Here is a 21,595-nt window from a genome sequence, read left to right as displayed (position 1 = left end):
GTTTTTTTGCAGTAGTTGGATTTATAAAGTAATAAATTCTTAGACAAAAGTAACGCATTATTTTTAATTTTATTGTGACACTACTTTATAATGACAATAAATAATAACTATAACATTAATTGAGAGTGAGATTGACAAAGTAAATATTACATTGGGACATTAGTGCCATTGGGCACTAATGTCCAAAGACCAAAGACCACAACAAGGTGTTGCTATTGTTATTCGCAAAACTTTAAGAAGACATATTACCTCTTGGGAAGCAATTAATCAGAGATTGATAAAAATGAACATCACGATAAAAGGAAGCAGAATAGCCATACTAGGTGTATATGGAATTATTGAGGACGCATTGGTCAACAGTAAAGATGCATTTTTCGAACAACTGAACAATGAAATTATAAAAGTAGGAACATCTAGGGAGATCATACTTCTAGGAGACTTCAACAGCAGAGTTGGACGGGAATTGAACAACAAAGTGGTAGGAGCACACGGTGAAAATACCAGAAATGATAATGGAACCAGTATAATAACAACATGCTCACAAAATAACTTAAAAATATTAAATGGATTTTATCCACATCGCGATATACACAAATACACGTGGATACAACAGACCAGAAATCTGAAATCTATAATAGATTATAGCATTGTAAGACAGAGAACTATAATTAAAATACAAGATGTGCGAGTAGCCAGAGGGCCATCATGTGGCACCGATCATCACCTGCTAAAAGTTAAAACGGTACCCCCAAACAGATACGAAAAAGAAAAAGAGGACATCGAGTCAAATCAGTTAATAAAACAAGTACGGTACAACCTAGACAGTTTAAACCATGAGAGTGTAAAGCTACTGTATAAAAAACGAATAGACCAAAAATTAGAAATGGGTAGTTTTGAAAATACCGAAGAACACTACGAACACATCAAAAGGTCGATTCATTTAGCAGCAGAAGAAGCACTGGGGAAATGTGACGAAAACCATATGGGAATAAAACCGTACTGGTTGGATGAAGAAATACAGAAGGAAATTAGAGATAAACGTCGGAAATACCAAACATTATTAACAACAAAAACAGAAACCGATAAAACAATTTACAAAGAAGCACAAGCCAAAGTAAGAAAAAATTTAATTCAAAAAAAGAACGAATCATGGGAACAAAACTGCCAAAAGATCAACACCTACATAGGAGGTACAAGAAGCACAGAGAATTGGAGATTGATTAAAAGTATGAGAAATAATAAGAAAAAAGACGTTATATCACCAATAACAACAAAAAAATGGGAAGAATATTTCAAAAAATTACTAACAGAACAAAGACCAGAATTTACTAACATGGAAGACAACGCGATAGGTATACGTATAAATTCATCACCATTACAAATAAGTAAATCAGAGATGGAAGAAATAACCAAATCCCTGAAAAATGGAAAATCCCCTGATCCTGGTGACATCCCTGCAGAATTAGTGAAAGCCGGCACAGACAAACTCCAGGAACAGTTAAGAAAACTCTTTCAAGACTGCTTGAATGGGACCGAATTACCAAAAGAATGGAAATTATCTATCATGTCAACTATTCACAAAAAGGACAGCAAGGATTAGTGTGAAAATTACAGAGGAATTGCGGTACACAGCACAATAAGTAGGATGTATGGGAAACTTATTAAGAACAAAATAGAAAATGATTATAGAGTTACGAAGCAGAGGAGCAAGCTGGTTTTAGAGCTGGGCGATCCAAAGTAGACCACTTGTACTCTATTACGCAAGTTATTGAGAAAAAAACAGCCGTCAATAAAGAAGTTCTCCTGGTGTACGTAGACTTACAAAAAGCATATGACAGTGTACCCCTCAGTAAACTATGGTCAACCCTACAGTAAACCAACATTAAGCATGGTCTTATCAAAGCAGTCCAAAGTCTGTATAATGGAACGACTGCAAAAATTAAAACTGGATCAAGGATATCTGAGGGATTTAAGGTCACGAAAGGACTAAAGCAGGGTTGCTGTATTTCGCCTACCCTTTTCAAAATTTTTCTGGAACAGGCACTCAAGCTGTTGAAAAGAAAATGTAATGGCATGGGAATCCCTCTCAATGACGAGACTACACTGTACACCTTATGTTTCGCTGATGACCAAATACTGATTGCTCAGGATCATGACGACTTGAGTTACATGACTCGGAAGCTAATAGAAGAATATAACAAATAAGGTTTCGAAGTCAACATTAAGAAAACTGAAACCATGTGTATTAGAGGGACAAAGCAGTCCATTATATTAGACGATTATATTATAACTGATGAGTTACCAGCTGATGTCTGTTTGAAGAGGTTTACTCTCCGGACTCTGGAACTCGCGTAAGGCATGGTTATGTGTTGCCTGAAGTTAAATCTGATAAAGTATTAAACATCACTCACTTTTAAACAACAACATGTACATTTTTTGCTAATTTCAATTTTTTGTAAAGGGTTGTACCCTAATATTTTGATGGCTCAGGCATGTTAACCTGCTTTTTAACCTGATGATGGAATTATTATTACGAAAACGTTTGTGTTTTTTGATGTAGCCCTTTTAAGGGTTTTTAAATATACCTACATACAAAGATTAAACCTCTTTTAGAGAAAATAACGCATGTCCCTAAAGTTTTTGGAAAAAATAAATACAGTGGGTGATCAAATTATTATGATCAATCACAAAAGTTTAAGTTTTACAAATTTGTTCAAATTTTTATAATAAAATCATACCCTGCTATACGATTAAGGTATGCCAATATATTTTTTCACTAATAACCTTACTTTTTTGACGTTTACTCTAGAACTGTCATTTGTCTCAAATTACGTGACAACATACATATGGTGGCGAATTTGCGCTTGGAGTTTACAACTGAATTTGTATGTTTTTGTATTGTTTTTGAAAGATTAGTATCGTTTTATCTTTGTAGTATGTTTTATTAGTATTAGTGGTGATTGTGAGTAAATAAAACTATCGGTTTTAATTTTAAAAACATTTTCAAAACATTTCAATTTTTGAGAAGAAAATCATAATGGGTAAAGCTAAAGACGCCCCTGTGTGTAAAATGGTGGAGATAAAGACACTTTTATTGAATACAAAGCTTTCTCAACGTCAGATAGCTCAACAATGATAAGTAGCGCAAGCAACAGCAATATCAAGAAAAAAATTGACACCAACAAACCCCTGACTCACCAGCGTGCCCAAAAATGTGGTCGAAAGCGTGTCACTACACCCAGAGACGAAAGAAAAATGAGGGATATCTTCGTAACAATAGAAAGAAGCCAAGAAGAATCCTCACGGGACTTATTCGTAAAGCTGGGATGCCAGTTTCTGACATGACAGTCCGCAGAAGGCTTGCTGAGCAAGGTTTCAAATCATGTCGCCCTGCCAAAAAACCAAAGTTGACCATCACAATGATGAAAATGAGACTGGAATGTGCCAAAGAATACCAAAATTGGACAATTGAGGATTGGAATAAGGTAAATTACGTCACTACTAAAGTTTAAATCCCTATAACCTATTTTTTTATCCTAAAAAAATATCTTATAGTTTTTTTTATTCACAGGTTTGTTTCTCCGATGAGTCTACAGTGGAGATATTCATGGATAAGTCGGCCTTCGTCCGAAGGCGAGTGGGTGAAAAATATCACAAGGATTGCATAGTGGAGCGAGGAAAGCATCCTCTCAAAATCATAGTATGGTCTGTGATCAGCAGTAAGGGCACCGGGAGGCTGTACATTGTGAATGGAATGATGAATCAACATCAGTATATTAAAGTTCTGGAAAGAAAGCTCATGCCACAAATTAAAGACTGGTTTGGCGAATCGGAGGATTTTACCTTTATGCACGATTCAGCACCGTGCCATAAGGCAAAAACAGTAACATCGTACCTGGAAAAAAAGAAAATTAAAGTACTGAAGTGGCCAGGTAATTCCCCAGACCTCAATCCGATCGAAAATCTATGTGAGCTTATGAAGACGGAGATTGCCCAGGAAACTGTCACAAATAAGCAGCAGTTAATTGAGAGACTCATTGCCACCTGGCACAGAAACGATAAAATAAAAGAAGACTGGCTGAGAGACATTCAAAGCATGCTAAGGAGGATCAAAGCTGTCATCGAAGCTAAAGGAGGTCACATAAAATATTAAAAAAAATTGTTATTTAAGGTCAAAGAAAAAAATATTTTAAAATTTTGTAAAAAAACGTGTTTATGATCTATTTTTATATTACTTATATTCACATCATTAGACGCTTATATGCAGTTTTATTCTTTATTAAAGAGCAAAATACAAAGTTTTTTGAAGTGATCATAATAATTTAATCACCCACTGTATGTATTTTCTAATTGTAAATTAAGTTTATTTTATTAACTAAATACAGGAAATTAAGTCTTCATATTTAAGGTTTATACTGTATTTTTATAGAACTGAAACAGGTCCGTGATCTTCGATGGCACGTAAATTTGCATGTGCAATAAGCCTTCGGACTGTTTCCAAGTCGATCTCACGAAATTTTTGCAAAATTCTTCGCCTTAGCTGATCTTCATGTTGGGCTTCCCAGCCATTATTATACCCCATTCGACTCAAAATAGCCCAAAACTCTTCTATAGGCCTCGTCCGAGGCACATTTGGAGGGCTGTCGCGCTGTTAAACAAAATTTATATTTTAAGCAGTTAACCAATCTGTCGTTCTCCTGGCGTAATGGCATGACCCTAGGTCGGGCCAAAATATAATTTCATCATTGGGATGATGAGTCTTTATAAATACAACAAGCTTTGTCAAGACACCTGTCAACGTAATTGTCAGCATTGAGAGCTTCACTGTGAACACGCCCAACAAACGGCTGTGAAACACCAGCTTCTGAGATGAAACACCATACCAAAATTTTATCGGCAAGTTTCACTTTACCCTAAAACCTAATTTCGACCGGTGCATTTTGTACATTGCGTGTATAAAATCCGTCGCTGCCCTTCATTTTGGAATTGGATAAAGTGAAATAGTTTTCATCATCAATAATGAGAATTTTACCAGGAAAATGAATACGTCTCAATGCACGGCAACATCTAGGAGTTTTTTCTAACTGGGCTGGTGTGTACTTTGGAGCTTTTTTTCTTTTATATCGTTTTAAATTGTTTCTAGAAATTGTTCTACTTACAGTTTTTCGTAAAACATTATATCTTCGGCCAATATTTCGCAAAGACTTTCCTAATTGGTTATTTAGACTCTGAATTAATCTCTGATCCCGAGTAGGAGTTAAAACTCTTGGTCTTCCATTTTTGGGCAAATTAAGGCATGGCATACCATTTTCGTTGATGATCGCCAACGTCCGGAACGGATAGGCACTTTAAGAAGAAGATACCATTTTCACACTCTTTAATTGTCTCATAAATCGTTGACACAGAAATATTTTGAGCACTAAAAATTCTAACAATATCGCGTTTTGGTACATGTCCAACTAAACGATAAATACTTTGACAAATATTAAGTGACGAATCGTAAGACGTACGACATCTTAACGAACCGTATTTGTCAAACTGATATTGTTGATATCGTTTAAGTTGTTTACTAACTTTGGTTTCCAATGGCAACTCGATCCAATGATCCAAATCCTAACAATAATACTTTTAAATCTAAAATTTTCCGAAAACTTTAGGGACATACCTTACCGACAAGTGCATCTAAAAAAAAGCAATATCCAGAATTGGGCCCGTTCCAAAATTATAAAATTTGATCATATACTTAAACTACAGCTTCTTTGAATCGTAAAAAACCTAAAAAAATTTATGATAAATACGTAATTGATGAAATGGCAAAAACGCAGAATAAACTGGTATTGAGATTTCTTCCGTATCACTGTGTGTTAAACCCCATGTAAGAGACTTTCTAAATGTGCTTCTGATACATTTTTAAACGCCATTGCGACACATGTTACACCTCTTCACAGAAGAAGAAAGAAAATCGACTATAGCAGCATGTGTACAATTTGGCATGCCCCCCAAAGCTTAAGATATATCAATTGTAATCACGTGATTGTATTCCCATTAGTCCAATTATCTTCCGATAATTGACAACCAGTAAATGGTAGTAGTCCACGGTTTTTTTATATCTGGGGGTTCATTAATCATATAAAACAATAAAACCCCTTTAATGTTCCTTTCTAAAGTACATAATCAATAGCCTATTATTAAATATAAAATAAAACGTAGCATTTGTAAATTATGCATGCATATATATTTTGTTCCTGAGATTAGTTTTCTGAGAAGTTACTCTATCTTATTTTTAAAATACACTATAATCAATTATCAGCGTTCACCTTGCATAATTGACTAAGGAATTTATTTACTATATAAGTAAGTACCTACTCAACGAGAAATCTAATAATTATTTTCTAGTAATTTTTCAACTGTGCTGACTGAATATTTCCGTGATATAAATTTGATAAATAAAGGGACATCATCTATGCATTATCTCATATCGACTTACTAATTTCCGGAATTTTGAAAATTACATTTCGCACAAATATTGCTACCAACCTAAATATAAATTTAATTATTTTAGTATAACTGTTGTGAAAATATGGTCAATGTTTACTCCGGTAGAATATAATGGTTTGAAAAACTCCGGAAAAATTGACGTTTTTGATGAAAGGGGGGGAGGAGGTGGCGGTCTAAAATTGCGCCTTATTTTATATTCACATAGAACGTCAAAAAATAAAAACAATTGAAGTCTGGGAGTAAGCGCATTTTTCCTATCTTAAAGGGGGGTACCCTCTGTTTCGGGAAGTAGGAGCTATTTTTCAAATATAAGTGGATAATACTTGTGGAAATATTTCAGTCTTAATCGTAAAGATATCTTAAATGTCGTGTAGTTATTGCCATATCGCAACATTCCCAAATTTCACAATATACTCGAGCAAATTATTTATTAAATTTAACATATTTTAAAAGTATTGCAATTTTATTGGTCATATACATTTGTAACTTACCAAAGTATGAAGCCAGCATTCCTCACAATGTACATGCCAACAAACAGTCGATATAACAGGCTTTTTGTAATGTTCCTGTAAGAGAAAGTGAATAGGATTATTAATCATAATCTCTCACATGTTTAATAATATATTAAATATGATTAAACATATTTCACATACATTTTGTATCATAATAATTTTAAGCAATGCAGGATGACTTCGCTAAATATTCTTTTAAACAGGCCACATGCCATTAGATCGTGTTGTTGTGACAATAAATGTAATTTTGTAAAAAGAAAACTGCAAAAATTATTGTACATCTTGTGTTCTCTATATAATAAAATATATGATGTTTTATTTTTTTTTCATAAACAGGGAGAGTAATTTGAAAATAAAAAGAGAAAAAACTTATTTTCACAAATTAAACGAAGAATTAAAAGATTTTTGATTTGAAAAATCTCTGTGGCATACCATTATTTTCTTAAAAAAAAAATGGGACCATTGCCCGTATGTTCGCCAATGATGAATATAAAATTGCTAATTGTACGTCAAAAAATTCACAATAGCCAATTCTTAAAACCCTCCAAATTTCATTTGTATATCTCAACCGATTTCACTGCAATAAATACGAGCCTCTTCCCATATCAGCCCTCCTATGGAATTTGCAGTTTAAGTCGATTACCATAAATAAATTATATTCTGCATGTTTTATAGGTTCCCATACTAATTAATATGGTATTTTTATTAATATTTATTAAAAACATTACACTTTTGGTTTTTTATTTATTTTCAACAAAAAAAAAAAATCACTAAACCCTGACTATGCATTCACTTATGTCAACATACGTTGATTTTTTCATAATTACGTTAAATCCAGAGGTAGCTATGGAAAAATGACATCAAAACAATAATCTTCTTCTTCAAGTGCCATCTTCGTTCCGAAGGTTGGCGATCATCAGGGCTATACGTATTTTCGAAACTGCTGACCGAAACAATTCGTTGCTGCTACAGCTATACCATTCCCGTAGATTCTTTAGCCAGGAGTTTCGTCTTCTTCCTATGGACCTTTTTCCTGCTATTTTCCCTTGCATAATTATTCGAAGCAGGTCATATCTTTCGCCTCTTGTAATGTGTCCCAAGTATTGCAGTTTTCGTTTTTTGATCGTAAATATGACTTCCTTTTCTTTATTCATTCTTCTCAAGACCTCGACATTTGTGACTCTCTCGGTCCATGATATTCTCAGGATTCTGCGATACATCCACAGTTCAAATGCCTCTAATTTTTTGGTATCAATCTGTTTCAACGTCCATGACTCCATTCCGTAGAACAGCACAGAAAGTACGTAACATCTCATCAGGCGAAGTTTCATTTCAAGGCTCAAATCTCTTCCGCAGAACACTCTCTTCATTTTAGTGAATATGGATCTGGCTTTTTCTATTCTTATTTTGATTTCTGCTGAGCTATCGTTGTCTTCATTTATAAAAGTGCCTAAATATTTGTATTTGCTAACTCGATCGATAATTTCATTGTGTAAATATAAATTTTGGACATTTTGTGTTGATTTCGATATTACCATAAATATAGTTTTCTTTATGTTCAAAGATAGTCCATATTCTTCGCTGCAGTCTGCTATCTTATTCACCAATGTCTGTAGCTCTTCAAGTGTTTCTGCGATCAGAACGGTGTCGTCGGCAAATCTCAGATTGTTTAATCTAACACCATTTATTTTAATACCTACGGATTGCTGTCAAAACAATAATATTGTCAGTTAATGTCAAATGTATTTTGTAGTATTGTAAAGCTTTTTGCCGTTTGTGGATTGTATAATGGATCGAGGTAAAGTTATCGATGAGAAAATTTGTTCAATCATTATTAGATTTTTTAATTCTGGAAAATCCAATTCGGAAATCGCGAAAATGTTGTAATTGTCACGCTATAGTGTAAGAAATATAGTCAGAAGATACAAAACTGCAGCTTCGGTCGTCACAAAACTTAGGAATGTACAAAAAAGTAAAATAAACGAAGCAGATCGAAGATTAAGTCCCATTATAGTGAAAAATCGGCTAGCAAATTATATGGAGTTCAACGTTTTATGGAGAAACGTTATTGGAAGACACGTTTCAAGATCAGCATGTCACCGAGAGGCCAACAAATTAGGATTTGGTACTTACAAAGTAAGTTTTATAATTGAAAAAATCAGTAAGAATTGTTTTTAATAAATTTCATTTTATTTTACGCTAAGGAAAAGCCACTTTTAACATTACAACAAAAGAAAAATAGACTAAGATGGTCAAAAGACCATAAAGATTGGACTCAGTCGCAATGGGATTAAATATAATGGAGTGATGAGTCCAGATTTGAAGTGTGTGTTGGAGACAGTAGGAGTCACGTCATTCGCAGGAAAAATTAACCTTTCCATCCCTGACTGTCTGAAGAGAAAAGTCATATTTCCTGCATCTGTCATGATCCGGGGCAGCATGTCGTCTAAAGGTATGTGAAAGTTACATTTTATCGATGGGATTGTAAACACGGACAAATATTTGAATATTTTAGAGGAATCTATTTTATCGATTATGGAACACTGTTTAACATCAGCGGAAGATTTTGTCTTCCAACAGGACGGCGCAGGTTGTCATTCCTCAAAAAAGAGTTTAAAATGAATTGAAGACCATGGCATACCACTCCTGGAAATGGTTTCTAACAGTCCCGACTTGTCCTCGATAGAGATTTTTTGGCGCGAAATGAAAAAAGCTTTGAGAGAACATCCTGCCAGGTACGTCAACGAATTGAAGAAAAGCCTGCAAGAAATATGGGATTCGTTTACATTAGAATTTTGTCAGAACTTGGTTAAAACTATGCCTCGAAGAAATGTGGATCTCATTAAAAATAAAGGGGATGTAATTCAGTGGTCGCTTTTATTTTTGTTCTCTAAAATTTAATTTTCTAATCAATCTAACGTTGGGCCCACTAATATGGGAAGGGGCTTGTAAATCATTAGTTTGTAAAAAAATTTCAACACCCCATATCTCGGAAAAAGAAGTATTTGCGTACATACATTCATACAGCAAACTGTCATTATGGTTCATGTAGAATCACTCCCTAAAGTTAGTTGCATGTATTTACTAAGGCTTAACTCAGACGTACCACTTTCTGACCACATTAGAACCACAAAAAAGTGGTTGTGTGTTGAGAGTATACAATTTGTATGAAATATCGTGTAGCACTCAGACGGACGACAGACTGTGGTCGGTATCAGTGGCGCACCGAGGGGGGGGGGTTTGGGGGTTAAACCCCCCCCCCCAGGACCCTATTCCGACACTGTTACTTACACATTTTAAGGACTCGAAATGGAGGTAACATCATAAAAAAAATTTTGGTGACCAACCAAAACCTCCCCCAGAGGCAAATTCCAGGTGCGCTACTGGTCGGTATCAACAACTGTCGTCGTCGGTGGGTGATACCGTCCACAAAACTATCGCAGATGCTGCCCGTCAGCCCGTCCTGCGCTCACACGGGCAATTCACCGACCACAGGCACGGCATCTCCACCAGCACAGGGACTCCCTAGCCAAAGCGTCATTCAGTTTTCTATGCGTGAAGCATAAAGTCGTGCTGGTGGTGATTGTTAAATATTTGTTAAATAAAAATTTTAAATGTTATTAAAAAATACTCTTTTCTGAACCCATGCAGACCTACAATGTTAGAGATAGAGGTTTCGATGGTTACCACGGGTATGGTTACAATACGACTAATACATATCAAGAGAGATCACAGCTGTTTCCCGAAGACCGCTATGGTATCCGAACTGACCGACCTGAGATCCGGCATTTCGAGATCCGATCGCCAAGAGTTCAACCGGAATCTTCACAAGGAATTAGTCTTCAAGCACCACTATCTCCAACATAACCGGAGCTTTTGCCACATGAGAATCCGGAACAAGCTTTGTCGCCAAGTCAACCGGAGTTTTCACCACTTTCCCAGGAGTCGCTTTTATCTCAAATGTTTGATTGACATCATGTTTATTTTGTAAATATTTCAATAAACATTAAATAATAAAATGGTTTTACTGACATTAGAGCGATTGCGAGGCGTTCGTCAGGAGGAATACTTGTCCTCATGGATGTATCTTCTCGTTTTAAATTATCCTTTAACTCTGTTAACAAATAATCGAAAGTAGTTTTGCTCATTCGAAAATAATTAAAAAATTTGTCATCATACAGTCTTAAATGATGATAAAGTTGTTGAAATTGACTTTCCTCTTTATTTTCGATGATAGGATGAACCCAATACAATATATTACGACGACGCCGTCTTTTTTGGCGCAGTAAAAGCCACAACAATGCTTCTTCAAAATTCATCGCTGTATGTGTGATTTGTGTTGTTTATTTGTGATTGATTTGTGGTTAATTCGACCACAGCACGTCCACAAAATTGTTGACGGACAGTGGTCGTTTTGATCGACAAGTGAACCACCGTACGACCACTGTTTTGTTGGTGGAAAGTGGTACGTCCGAGTTAAGCCTAAAACTCTGTATATTTTATAAATATGTGTTATTCAAAATGACTAAAAACCGACACTTTAAACCTCTGTAACTCAGAAACAATTGATTTCTCTGTCTTGGAGCACTTAGAACTTTTGATCAGCATTACCAAAGTACCTCTCTGCAAAGTTTCAGCCAATTTAACTGAAACAATTTTACATTAGAAAAGTGCCTTTGCGGACGAAACTTTTCTGACTTTTTTGTGTCACATAATTTCCAAGAAGTGAGAAATGTGAAAAACTATTTGTGACTGGACTATTAGAAGAAAATAATAACAAGGACATAATGTTAATTTGGAATACGATATTTACTATTTCTTATTTTATGGTGTTTTTATTATGACTGTACTTTATAAACAACATTTTTTAGTGTTTGTCGATCAGAAGTGCCAATAAAATTGTTCATATTCCTAAAGTTTCGGTTTATTACATACTGCATAATTTTTAAACTTGTAATTAAATTTGATTGCTCTATTTTTCAAAGATATTCGTGGGAATTTGTGAAAAGTATTTATCGACGTATTTTTTTATAAAATATTGATGTAATGACTAATTATTATGTGATATGTGGAAAAATCTGAATTGGAATTATTATTGGCGATACAACCGATATTTTATCGGTCTGATCACCTAAAATGTGATTACAGTGAGACTGTAAGCCTACAACACAAGTTACTGTTGCTGGATACTGAAGTAAGAAGTGAAACGAAACACCATATCAGGGAAGACTACAAAAAATCCAATGGTGGATGTTAAGAGATAATAAAGAATGTTTAAGATGGGAGAGTTCCCGGGAGTTGGCTGTATACCATAATAGTCAAAAAACTTTTACATTGAGGTGAAAAGTTCTGTTGTAGTATGTATATATTTGATTAAAAATTAAGAAAAATAGTCCAAATGGATTGGAATAGTTGTTTTTTATTCATAACGAACGTTTTCGGTATGAACCTTTTCGTTTTCTTAAAATATTAAATTAATAAAAAAATATAATTATACCTATATAATTTGATAGTAAATTTAATTATTATATTGACTAACTAAGATGTATAAAAATAATAATTGGATTTATTATTAATTATTTTAAATCGAGAAGTGTTATAAAAATTTAAACAGCTGATTCAATATTGTTATTATTTTAATGACATTTATGACTTTTAAATTTTGACAATATTTACGAATCAAATATTTTATTGATAGATATTCTTTTAATTTTTGACTATACCTACTTTCATTAAGCGATGCAGGGCGTATAAACAAAGATAAATTTAACAGATGATTGTTAAAGATGTTCCAAATGAGTCTAACTCGTTCCGATAAGTAACAGTATAATTATGACACTTTATTAATTTTTTTATTTTCTCAACTATTAGTGTTTATTGCATAGTATATAAATTATTTTTTTCACTGAATACATAGTAAGTAAAAAATAATCCGATTCATAAAATTAATGAATATTTTATGCATACATGCAGTAATAGTTCTTCAAGAATATTTAAAAACTAACTAAAATGTCCATCTTTATTTCGTTACTGCCGACGTCGTCGGAACTCATACAGGTTCGGACACGATTTAAGTAGGTATTATATTTCGGTATTGAAATTTTGTAATTTGAATCGATTTGTGATATATTTTTAGTCATCTTGATGGTTAAAGGACAATAAATTATATTTATGCTGTTAATGTTGAATTAGCAATTATTTGTTGTGCGATTTAAAACTATTTAAGCATATATTTTTATTTGTATAACGACCCTATCTATACGTGATTGTGATTACTGTAACAATAACCACGTATTTCAATAACTGATATTGAAACCAAAAATGTAATCCACTGATTCTGCTGATGAATTGGTTGAAAATACATGGAGTCCTCCTCGAAAACGAAGTAAAAGAAGCCCTCTTAGCGTTGAAGTTAAAGAAATCATTTTAAATGTTTTTAAATGTGAAAGACAAGAAAATCCCGGGTTGGTGGTTGAAGATATTGTGAAAAAAGTAGCTAATAAAGTTTGAGTTTGTGATAGAAGTGTGTTTACGGTGATAAAGGAATACAAAACGAATCATCAATTCGCTGGACCAAAAGTATGTCTGACCCGGAAAAAGAAGTTTGACAAAATTGATGATTTTGACAAAAATGCCATTAGAAGACTGGTTCATAATTTTTTTATGAGCAACGAAATACCCACCGTTAATAAGGTTTTAAAGAAAGTGAACTATGACCCTGATTTGCCAAATCTTTCGAAAATCACATTTTACCGAATATTGAAAAACTTCATTTTCAATACAAACGTAGGGGAAGAAACGCTCTTTTACTAGATAGAGACGACATTGTAATGTGGCGAAGAGAATATCTTCAAAAGATAAGAGCTTATAGACTTTACGTTTTGTTCTGATGACATATTTATAGTACCTACATATGCATTCCCCAAAATTTTCAGTTTTAGATAATTTAACAGTGACGAGTCACGACATATTAATAATTATATAATTATATATATTATATTATTTCAACATAATTGAGTAATGAGTATTTTTTTTTGTTATTATTATTATTATGAAACTTTTTAGAATTGTACAAACAACAAAGTATAGTAAAAATTAAAAATAAAACTTATATTTTTTGAAGGCACTCTGTACATAAAATTGTTGGCAAAAAAAAATAAATTCTTGGGTTTTTCGCGCTGTATAAATGGTTCCTATTATCGGATATCAACTAAAACAATCAGGTTCTTTGTCGAGCACTTTTGCAAAATTAAAATATAAATTTCGTATTTTATAAAATAATACATATTCTGACTAAACAAAAAGATAATCCCAAATGCGGCCCTGTTGCAGGCCTACACGTGGTAATGTTTACATCTTCCTGCATCGGTTAATGAATTTTACTATAGAAACAAATTGATCGAGAGTAGTGAATCGATGTGAATAACCGCTATGTCGTGACGCTACCCGTGACGTATTCTCGTGGCGATAGTTTCGTAATGCTCGCCTCAGGATTTTACTATAGATAAAAAAAATAATACAAGGCCAGTATAGAAGCTTCTCTTCAAAAATTGAGATTGTAAAAATAAAAATACTTCTGTAATTTAGATTTACACCACCCTGTATACACGAAATAAAATATACTTGATAATTTTAGAATATTATTATTGAGAGTATCTAGACAGTGCGAACTTTCTCGTTCAATAGTTTTTTAAGAAAAATAAAAATGTTCTGAATTCGAAATAGAAGGCATTAAGCATATTTATCGGATTTCTGCAATTCCAATCACTTAAGAGGTTATAAATCTTACCAGACAAATTAAACATTTATAATCTTCCGTTTCCGTGCTACTAGCTGGTTCGCCTCCCTCAGCTTCTAATTGTTTGATCCTATTCCTAAGTTCTTCGATCATTTGTGCCCTACTGCTCGGTTCGGCATCTGAGGTGCTCACGTTGCTATCGCATTGTTGCCCTCCACTTTCCACCTTCACTTCCACATCTACACTTGAATTAACTGTCGCTACCTGAAAAAATATACCCTTATAAGTCATTCCATTTAATCGTATCACATTTGCAGTATTTGGTGTTTGAGTAATATAATCTACCAATTATTCGATGCTACAATTTTGTATACGTCAGCTAGCATCAATAAGGCTGCTAGCCATGTTAAGTCTCTACATCGGCGTAGAAATGTCAAAATTGATAAAATCAAAACATTGATAGAAACAAAATGTAGAGCATTGTGAGTTATTAAAGAAAATTGTACTTGTTATATTAGGCTTAATTCTCATTATTTGTTATTTTTTTACAGAATATTATGTGTTATATTCTAGAAAAGTCACTGGAATATAAGACAGATACACACCATCTATTCGTCTTCAAAGCAGCCTATGATAGTGTGAAAAGAACTGCATTATATAATGCAATGATAGACTTTGGGATCCCCCCTAAGTTCGTTAACTTGAACCAACTAACAATGCAAAACGTAAGCTCATGTGTTAGAATTGAAGGAGAAAATTTTACGTTCTTTGACATTAATAATGGTCTAAAACAGGGGAACGCGCTGGCGTATCTCCTCTTTAAAATTGCCTTGGAAAAGGGATTGCACAAAGGACAATTACATGGTAGTAACAAAGTTACGAGAAGAAATAAAAAATATGAAAAAGACTAGTACAGAACACGAATAGGAAAAACCAATTATAAAAGAGACGATAAAAACGTATAAGCTAAGAAATAAAGAAATGGCAAAATATTTGAGAAAAAAATAAACGAAAACTTTAACACAATAATAGAAATAGACGAAAGTATGCAGAACAAGTAAAAAAGACTCAACAAAGTAACAGACAGCGTGATGGTCCGAAGAAATAAAAAAGCAAGTAAAACTGAAGAAAAATGCATAGAGACAATATCTGAAAGACAAAACAAATGAGAAGTAAAATGAATATAAAAATGAAAGAAAAAAGGTAAAAATATTTTTATAACAATAGCGGAGACAATTGGGAAAAGTTCGGAGAGAAAATGGAAGAAGATAGCAAAAGTAACCATAAGCTATTCTACAGAACTCTAAAGACGATAAGACTACAAAAAACATGAAATATACAGCATTAAAAATAAAAATGGAGAATTAATAACAGAAACAAAAGAAATACTTAAAAGATGGAAACAACACTTCGAAGACCTGCTAACGGATATAAACAAAGACGACATTAATGAAGAAAAAAATAATATATTGGAAGATAATACAGAAAAGTCAATAAACTAGGAAGAACTAGAAGAAGCAATAAAAACGTTAAAGTATTGAATACATGTTATAGAGATGGAGTTTTTAAGAAGAGTTAAAGGCGTTACCAAAATTGATAGAATAAGAAACACAAATATAAGAATCATTTGCACCGAATGAAGAATATTGTACCAGTGAGAAGAGCGTAGAAAGCGAAAATATTGAAAAAGAAAAAAATTGGAGACTAAGACGGACATGGGATGAAGTAATCGGGAAGATATTGCAGAGAAGAGAAGTGATATGGACAGAAACAAGAAAGGTTGACACGGAAACCGCAAAGAAGGGAAAAAGTAAATTAAACCTTACACCATCATATGGTAGAAAGGTTTCTAACTGAAACTTTTGTAGGTCTGACGATTTGCACAGCCAGGATAAATCCTTAACTTCCCATAACAGGTGTTGACTCTTGTCTGGAGCACAGGCCAGCTTGATGGAGTTTAATAAAAGGAACGAATTTTGTACAAAAGTTTTAAGATTACTAGAAACCAGTGATCTCTCTGGAGCTGTACTACTACCGATCGTTAAGAAACCTTTCCTCTTTTGATTAGATTGTCACTATTAAGGTTCTTCAGAGCGACGAAGAACTAACCCGTGCAAACTTGATATTTGTAAAAGATAACTTTATTGCGAAGTCGTCCTAAAAGATTCTGATTTATCAATAGGAACATAAATAAGGAAATTTAAAAAAGAAACAATAAACCAAAAAGTAGAGGAAAATAAAAGCCTCAAGAAAAACATGAAAATGTTTTTCTTGCACATTTCCAGTAAATGGAAAAATTGAAATCAACAACTGAACAACAGAACACGAGATGCAAAGTGAAATTTTCTTAATCGTAAATATAAATGTTTAACAATAAAAAATATCTAAAACAGTATTTACCTGCGATTGTGCTCCTTCCTTGTCTTTATTTTCTTTTAATACTACATCATTCTCCGTGTACTGGGAAGGACCGAATGTGCTTTCTTCTGGCTCGTCACCGTCTACTATAACGTCGTCTCCTTCGTTGTCCACTTCCGTTCTGCCTGTACTTGTCGGTATCGTTAACCCACCAACCAAAGAACTGGTTCTTCTTCTTTGGGATTCATGCCATTCTTCTAATTCGGAGTCACCTTCAACATCTACAGTTTCGTCTTCATCATTTAATACATTCTGTAACAAATTAATATTTTTCTAAAGATAAAAAAGTTTAGTTAGGAAAACGTCAGATATCAAATTTTATCAATCTTATACGAAGTATGTCACAAAAACTAAATTTCGCTAAGAGTAAAGTACATTTATATTTCGCAATATCGAAAATTGTTATTATGAAAAGTTGTTAGCAATTAAAAACTATGTTTTAATATGCAATTACATTCTTGAATATTTTTCTTGTATCAGGCACAAATTAGTTAATCTATTAATAGACAAACGAATTGATGTTCTGGATTAAAGTAAAACCCAACCCAATTGACCGTTTTATTGACACGAACCCGGTAAATAATGACTTGAAGCGTTAGGACCTGTGGCTTGCTTTTGACCAACTCTCTCTACCTCATTTGTTACGCGCTTTTTATAAATTGATTATTAGTTCAAGCTCCATGCTTCAAGCTTTATTACCAATATATATTAAACAAATAATTGTTGCAGTTAGTTGACTTTTTGTTAGTCCATATAATCAGATGCCTAAATTATTCAGTTACATTGCGAGTATATCCGATCTCAGATATTTGTTTAGAAATTTCTTAGATCTACGGAGAGAATAGTAGTACATATTTATAATTTGTAATATTTCTTCAATACAAATAACGCTACCTCCCACTCTTACAAGAAAAATTGTGTATGCCACTGGAAGACCAAGAATAATAATTCTTGGAATTTAGTGTCTACAATTTCAAAACTCAACTATATATTCTTACCTTTCTAACACATCGTTCCACGTGCATATTAATTTCTTCTAGAGTTCTTTGTGGATGACCTGTGCAGATTGGACACATCTCATCACCTTTCCTCTTGCGAATCTTGATTCTAAGACGTCCTTGCCTATTTGTCTTAATTCGTTGAAAGGTCTGAAAAATAAAAAAAACTATATTTTATGTGTATATCGTCAAAGTTTTTTCAACAAACAATGAAATATATCTGTAAAAATTCAAATTGGGATCATTGGAATATACGTAAAAACGAACCTTGATTGAATCACTTACGATACGTTACAGACCTTGTCTTGGTATTAGTAAAGAAGATAGAGTTTATATTATTATTATTTTAATAAAATGAACAATATATTTATCAAAGAAGGCGAATTCAAGAGAATGCAAATATTACCCAATGATTAGTCTAATGAACGTTATGGGCATGCACGTTAAAAACTCTCTTAAGAATTATATACACAAGTGTACATAATCCCAAACTAGAATGATGTCAGTGACAGGCGATTGGGCTCCGTAACGGTGTATGCATAAGACAAGCATTATTTGCTTTTAATGATCTTGTTCAAAGATGCTTACACATTAATCAGGCAAGTTAAGGCCGTTAAGTCTGCTTCATAGATTACAACAAGGATAAACTCATGGACATTATCGGAAACAAAAACCTTCATGAACGAGATATAAGATTTATATCAATGAATTCCATTTATCGAAATACCGTAATAATAACTTTTGGCGATAAAAACCCTGCCTTCATTATATAATAAAATTTTTGCGCGAGAAGGGTAACTGAAAGAAGAATATATCTGTACCTCCTTCACCTATAGTACAGGTGAACCAGAATACGAATAGACGTGAATATACAGCGCGCGTTAGGAGGTTTCAAATTACGGCACAGAGCGCTCAGTTGATGATAACCGCTTAGTTGTTTATGTAGATAGTTTCACTGTAGAAGAGATTTTGACTCTTGTAATTGTTCATTTAATCTAAAAATGGACCAACAGAATAAATTGAAGCGATTTGAATGCTCAGGCTCGTGAAATAATACATTCAGTGTTAAAATTTGTTTAACTAGAAGCAGCTTATGATAAACCTATTCTTGAAAAAAACTGCAAGAGTGTGTGGTTAGCCTGGCAGATAATTTGATAAATAACATAATAAAAAGAACATCTGAGATTTTTGAAGTAGGAAATATATCCGGTTTTTTCATTTGACGCGCAAAAATCCTCCTCTTCGTCTTCTTTTTCTTCTTTATAAGCAATTCTGCTTGTTCATTGGCGGATTAATACCTCTATGAAAGGTTGTCACTCCATCTTTTGCGTGGTCTTCCGATTCTTTTTTTGCCGATTGGTGACTTATCTCTTGCCATTTTGACGATACGGGTCTCCTCCATTCTGTTTATGTGGTTATTTTATTCTTTTTTCTATTTTGTGTCCATTCATTAATACACTATACGTTAAATTTTCTTCGATGCTAGACATGGAAATAATGTGCTGGATTTAAGAAGCCTTAGGGGAGCAGATGGAGATACAGACCATTACCTAGTAAGAGCAAAAATCAGGTTGAGAATATCTTGGAGAGATAGTGGAGAGTTTTAAATATCTCGGAGCAACAATCACTGCAGACAACGATATCGCGGAAGAGATTAAAGGAAGAATTCAGGCAGCAAACAGATGTATGTACAGCCTCCACAATATTATTAAATCTAAAAGCCTAACACGAACATCAAAAATTAGAATATATAAAACGGTGATTAGACCGGTGCTCATGTATGGGTGTGAGACGTGGACCCTGACCAAAGAAACTGAAAGAAAACTTAGATGTTTTGAGAGGAAAATCCTCAGAAGAATCTTTGGGCCTTATCACGACATTAATAGCAACCAATACCGAATGAGAACAAATGCTGAGGTCAAGCAGATGTATAGAGCGAGCGATATAGTCCAAGAGATTAAATCCCAACGTCTAAGATGGGTTGGCCATGTCCATAGACTTCCTAATAACCACCTTGCCAAGTTAATAGAAGCCCCCACAGGAGGAAGGCCCTTAGGACGTCCACGAATGCGATGGAGAGACAATATATGGTCAGATCTAAGAACAATGGAGCTACCCACTGACCGAACTATTATGGACGACCGTTCAAGATGGAAGCAAGTTGGTGCAGTCAGCCAAAACCTACCCCGGATTGTAGTGCTACGAGAAGAAGAAGAAGTTACATTTTCTTCTAATGTCTTTACTTTCCTTTCGATCTCTCAGCGTATTTCCTATAATTCTTCTCAGTACTCTCATTTCTGCAGTTTCCAGTAGCCTTTGCGTTGTGGCTGTGTTTTGTCTTCTTTCTGAGGCATATGTTATTATAGGTCTTACACTGGCTTTATAAATTCTTGACTTCATCTAAGTGTTAATGTGTCTGTTACGCCATATAGTGTTATTAAGGCATCCTACCAATTTGTTTGTTTTTTCTACTTTATCTCTCACTTCTTTGTCCAGGTCTCCATAGCTTGACAGTGTAATTGCCAGGTATTTTATATCCATTACTTGTTCAATTCGCCACTCTTCACGGTGGCGAAAAATGGGAGAAGAGTGGCGAAAAATGGGAGAGACCTATGTCCAGCAGTGGATAGAAGAGGTTGCATGATGATGACTTGTTCAATACTGGTGCCATCAATTTTTATTTTACATCTGATTGGCTATTTGCTGACTACTATTGTTTTCGTTTTCTGAGATGAGATTGTCATATTAAATTCTTTTGTTCTTTTGTTAAATCTGTGGACCAGTCTTTGCAGACTATTTTCATCTTGGGCTATCAATATTGCATCGTCTGCGTAACAGAGCATTTTTATTTCTTTGTTTCCCATTCTATATACTCTTCCTTTGTTAAAGCTTTTGATGATTTCATCCATGATTAAATTGAAGAGCATGGGACTCAATGAATTCCCTTGTCGTATTCCGCTGCCTATTTTTATAGGTTCTGTAAATTGTCGATCTATTCTGACTTCCATTGTGTTGTTTTGGTAGATGTTTTCGATAGTTTTTATAATATTTAGGAGAACTTCTCTATTATACAGAAGATGGATTACATTTTTGAGTCTTATTCTGTCAAACACTTTCTCTAGGTCAATTAGACACAGAAACAATTTATAAACGAAAAAAACTTCATTGTGTTTAGTGATGAAACGAATTTACTTTCAAGCCATACTCGACTAGTTAGACTTATGAACGAACAGTAGAAATGAAGAAACCGGCTCCAATGGCCAAAGCTTAATCATTGTGGGTGCAGGGAACGAAGCAGGTTTTGTCGGTAGATCTTACGTGAGGTGAAAGTCCCAAACAAAATCGGATGATTTCCATAATGATATGAATTTTGTTAACTAAAAAAGTGGTTACAAGAAAAATTGTTAAGTAATTACAATAGTGTCATTGTA

The 21,595-nt window shown here is 33.8% G+C and overlaps 1 protein-coding gene across 2 annotated transcripts in view; it reads right to left on the bottom strand.

Moving 5' to 3' along the window:
• Positions 1 to 21,595, bottom strand: part of LOC140451858 (E3 ubiquitin-protein ligase Rnf220-like) — a 466,577-nt gene that overhangs the window by 7,816 nt on the left and 437,166 nt on the right. For both annotated transcript variants that reach the window (XM_072545768.1, XM_072545767.1), the window contains 4 exons: positions 18,165 to 18,314; positions 17,149 to 17,418; positions 14,800 to 15,012; positions 6,990 to 7,064 (listed from right to left, as the gene is read on the bottom strand). In XM_072545768.1, coding sequence (XP_072401869.1) covers positions 6,990 to 7,064; positions 14,800 to 15,012; positions 17,149 to 17,418; positions 18,165 to 18,314 — 708 coding nt within the window. The remainder of the gene's footprint in view (positions 1 to 6,989; positions 7,065 to 14,799; positions 15,013 to 17,148; positions 17,419 to 18,164; positions 18,315 to 21,595) is intronic.

Source organism: Diabrotica undecimpunctata, chromosome 10 (assembly GCF_040954645.1).
Source record: "Diabrotica undecimpunctata isolate CICGRU chromosome 10, icDiaUnde3, whole genome shotgun sequence".
Taxonomy (NCBI): Eukaryota; Metazoa; Arthropoda; class Insecta; order Coleoptera; family Chrysomelidae; genus Diabrotica; species Diabrotica undecimpunctata.
This window is presented reverse-complemented; position numbering and strand designations above follow the sequence as displayed.